This window comes from Nannospalax galili, unplaced genomic scaffold, assembly GCF_000622305.1.
Source record: "Nannospalax galili isolate Female #2095 unplaced genomic scaffold, S.galili_v1.0 scaffold1029, whole genome shotgun sequence".
NCBI classification, from domain to species: domain Eukaryota; kingdom Metazoa; phylum Chordata; class Mammalia; order Rodentia; family Spalacidae; genus Nannospalax; species Nannospalax galili.
The window spans coordinates 497445-501297 of NW_008359198.1; the positions used below are offsets into that span (position 1 = coordinate 497445).

The window sequence follows — 3853 nt, forward strand, 5'->3', positions numbered from 1 at the left end:
TAATTAAGGTTTTTTTTTTTTTTTAATGGCAATGCATGGCACAGGATGCTTATAAAAAATCAAATTCTAGGTTATTTAACAATGAATAATCTTCTAAAAATGTTATGTGTACCTACTGATGCCTACTTGTCAGAATGGGAAAGAAATGGATTTACTGAAATGTGAAGTAAAAATGACATCTAGTAGTACTAAAATGCAAAGCTAATGCAAGTTGATTTTAAGCAAGCTGGTAACTTCCACACTGTTTACACACGAAAATCACTTTCAAAGATAAAGTCTGAGTTATGAACTCAAGCACACTAAGTCAAAAGAACACTCAGATGCTGCATGATCTAAGTTTTTATCGATCCACTTCCAGAAGAACAGAGACATCACTCAATTGCACGCTTTAGGTATTAACTGGCTTAGATGATCTTTTGTTTAAAACAGAGTTTAAGCAAAATTGTGCCTTCTTGATTTTACATTAAAAAAACTGGTTTCCATGCTAGAAAAAAATAAAATAATCAATTCATCATTTTCATGATAGATTTCCGAAAGAGGTAGAGAAAACAGCTATCTGGCTACTTTTCTATCTAGAAAAAACTATTTCTAATCAGCATCATCTGGGAAAGATGAGCTTTGCTGGAAAACCTTTGGGGTGAAGGTGGCTGGGCTAATGCTATGCAAAGGCCTATCTGCTCTCAATGAGCAGATCCTGCAGAGCACAGTGAGGTCCGCTGCCTTTCAAGGCTCTAAGTTTTGTTATCAGGGTGCACTTTGGAAACTTGTTTGAAAATGATTGCTTCAGAGTGCCTTCTACAGTGAGCATCTGCCTTGATGAGGATCCTTCTCTTGTCTTTTGGGACTTTCCATTATCAATCAGGCTTCTCAAAGTCTAAGCCATCCTTTACATAGGGGAACACTCTGGTCTACACCATTTCTGGGCATAGATTTTCAGTTGAAATTTACCAGGTCAGGAAGGTAAAGGAGAAAAAAAAAACAAAAAACAAAATGTCACTTCCAGCTTCCTACTGTTCTACAAATGGCTGCATGGCTACTCTGTAATAGACAACTTTGCACTCTTCTTGAACTTGAAAGAACTGATATTCTATTTGGAATGAATTAAGTCAAAAGGACATTTAAAATGACATAAAGAATTGGGGTGGAGCATGTTTTTTGACTAATTGCTCTAAGAACTCAGGTACAAGGCCTCAGTAGGCCTCTAGGACATTTCAAATTCACTAAATGTCTTTCCAACAAAACAAAAACATCCTACCTTAAGAAACCACAGCCATAACATTAAAGAAAAATATCCCCATTGCTTTGCACAGAAAAGTGGCGGGCTCAAAAGCTTTAATCTGAAAGCTCTCCTTGTCTCTACATACAGCCTATCTAAGAGTCAAGCTCGGGACAAGAAAGTCATTGTGGAAACAATAAGATTGATCGTGGAATTGATCTCCCACGGGGATTAGATATTCAAAATCTTCCAAAGGAGGCCCAGATCAGCAGTAAATTAGGACAATGTGGGGCCCTGGGCTTTTATTTATCATTTCTATCTCTGAAACAGGCTGCCCTTGACTCTGTCTAACCTCAAATTCCAGCGTGAACAGAAACGCAGATTTATGGAGCAAGGGCTTCTGTACAGATTTAAGGGAACCCCAATCCTCTGCATTCTCCCCGGACCCCGGGTGGGGGAATTCTTGCTCATTTAGCTGACTAGGGACGTGCCTTTTACCCTCTTCTTCCCCATCACTTGATTTCCCTCCAGCTCTTGGAGGAGGAGTTGTTCTGGCAGCCAGCCAGGAAAGGGTGAGGACTCAGCAGAGGGGAATCCCTGGCTCCCCGCCACGGAGAGGACGGAACCCGGAGCGCAGGGGCCGTCCGCCGAGCGTGCGGAGCCCCGCGGCTACCCGCGCAGTCCCCGCCCCGCCGCCCGCTCACCTTCGTGATGGAAGCTGCGCACGGTGTTGGCGCGGCTGGCCGCCCTCTCCAGTCGCTGGTCCGGGGCGGGCGCGCCCGGCTGGCCCGAGTGCCTGCGGTACAGGTCCAGCATGTACGGGGGCACCACGGCGTCCCTGCTGGGGGTGGGTCTCTGCTTCAGGCCGAACATGCCCAGCAGCCGCAACTCGAACTCGCTCAGGACGTCGTCCGAGGGCCGGGCGGAGGGGCGGCCGGACGCCGCCGCGAACTTCTTGCGGCCCAGCTCCGGAATGAGGCCGGCCGCGCCGCCCAGGAGGACCTGGGGAAGCAGCAACACTAGAAGACAGCGGGTCCCGGCCACCATGGTCGACCTGCGGACAGGGCCGACGTGAGTCACCCGCGTTCCCCGCCCAGTCCTCCGCCCGCCCCCGCGGCCCGGGCTCCCGTAGGGCCGCTGGCCTTCCCCAGGCTGTCGCCCGGTTATGCCACGCGAGGGACAGAAGCGCGAGTGTTTAGGAGGATGGGGAACCCCAAGCCCCTGAGCGCTTTTCTCTCCTCATCCTATTCTCTGCCTGGATGGGACGTTCCTTTTGGGGATTGGTCTTGACTCCCTAGAACCAATGGCTGTCACCTTTCTTTTCCCCTTGCGATACCAGCTGCGACAGCTGGTGCCAGGAATCTGGGAAACATCGACTTGGTCTGGCATACCGTATCCCTTACAAACATATACAGTGTGCAACTCGAACTTGCATATAAACAGGCAAATGGTACATGTGACTTCCTTACAGGCACTGTGTAGAACTTCCTGATACGCACACTCTTTAACTTCTAGATTCTGTGAACTCTAAACTCAGGGCTACAACTTATGAGGCCGCTTGCAGCTTGTGGCGCATGCCCCTAGCCTCGGGGCGACCCACAGGCCACTCCATCACTTCATCCACATTCCCAGCCCCTCACCAGTGGTGCAGTCAAGAATCGCACGCATCCTCCTGCAGTGATGCAGATGGCTAGTCTCTGAATGCATGTGTAAGCTGTGACACTTTACAAACTGGCATTGGTGGACTGCATCCTCACAGTCTGAAAACAAGCACGGAGAACCCCAACTTCTAGCACTTTTCTAAATGAGCCAAAGCTGTAGGGGAGAGACACCAGGTCTCAGGAGAAACTTAAGGAGTCTCCACCGGCAGGGAATACTGGTTGGCAACTAACGGGTGAAATTCACCGGACACACTGTGGAAGGGATTTCTATAACTTTCTTGGGTAAAATCATCCAAGTTGTTAAAAATACTAATAAATATACAGAAAATCTGGGGAGGAGGAGGGTGGCGGAGGAAGGCTGGCCGGTAAAGCAAAGCAGAAGGTCGTGGGGGTGGGATGTGGGACCCCCGCCCCGTGGCTCTGCTACACGTGCACGGGGAGAGGGTCTGTTTATGTTCCCTAGACTCGGCCCCCGAGGCACTGAGCGCCGCGCGACGGGAACCCCGCCACCCCTGAGCCCCGGATCCCTCCTCTACCTTTAAGAGACCGCAGTCCGTCTAAGAAGCACTCGGGGACACGTCCATCGAGAGAGTCTCCACATGGGAAAAGCTCGGTCTGAGGGATTTGGACCAGGGCGCGGCGGTGGCTTTCTTCGCCGCCGCCTCCTCTCCGGGTGCCGGTCGCTCGGTCCTTCTCTGGGTAGGGAACGGCGGCTCTGGTTAGACCCAGTACAGGAGCAGAGGGGCGGCGGGGCTGGGAGGCGGCAAGGATGACTCCGCCGGGCGAGGGCAGCGGCGCGAAGTGGGGAGCACAAGTCACTCTCCAGGCAAGTTCAAGAAGTCTCCGGCCAAGTGCTGACACACAGGCGCGGGCAGGGGGCGGAGTGCGGGGCCAGGCCGTGAAGGGAAGGGAGCCGGGCAACGCTGCCCGTCGTCGTCAGGGACCGGCTCTGGCGGGACGCGGGGGCCGGCTCCGG

The 3853-nt window shown here is 51.6% G+C and overlaps 1 protein-coding gene across 1 annotated transcript in view; it reads right to left on the reverse strand.

The window, feature by feature from the left end:
• The window catches only part of Bmp2 (bone morphogenetic protein 2), an 11956-nt gene extending 8409 nt beyond the window's left edge, over positions 1-3547 (reverse strand). The window contains exons 1-2 of the mRNA XM_008822833.3: positions 3414-3547; positions 1921-2270 (exon numbers count right to left, since the gene is read on the reverse strand). Of these exons, the coding sequence (XP_008821055.1) occupies positions 1921-2263 (343 nt within the window). The 5' untranslated portion in view covers positions 2264-2270; positions 3414-3547. The remainder of the gene's footprint in view (positions 1-1920; positions 2271-3413) is intronic.
• Between the last annotated feature and the right edge of the window lie 306 nt (positions 3548-3853).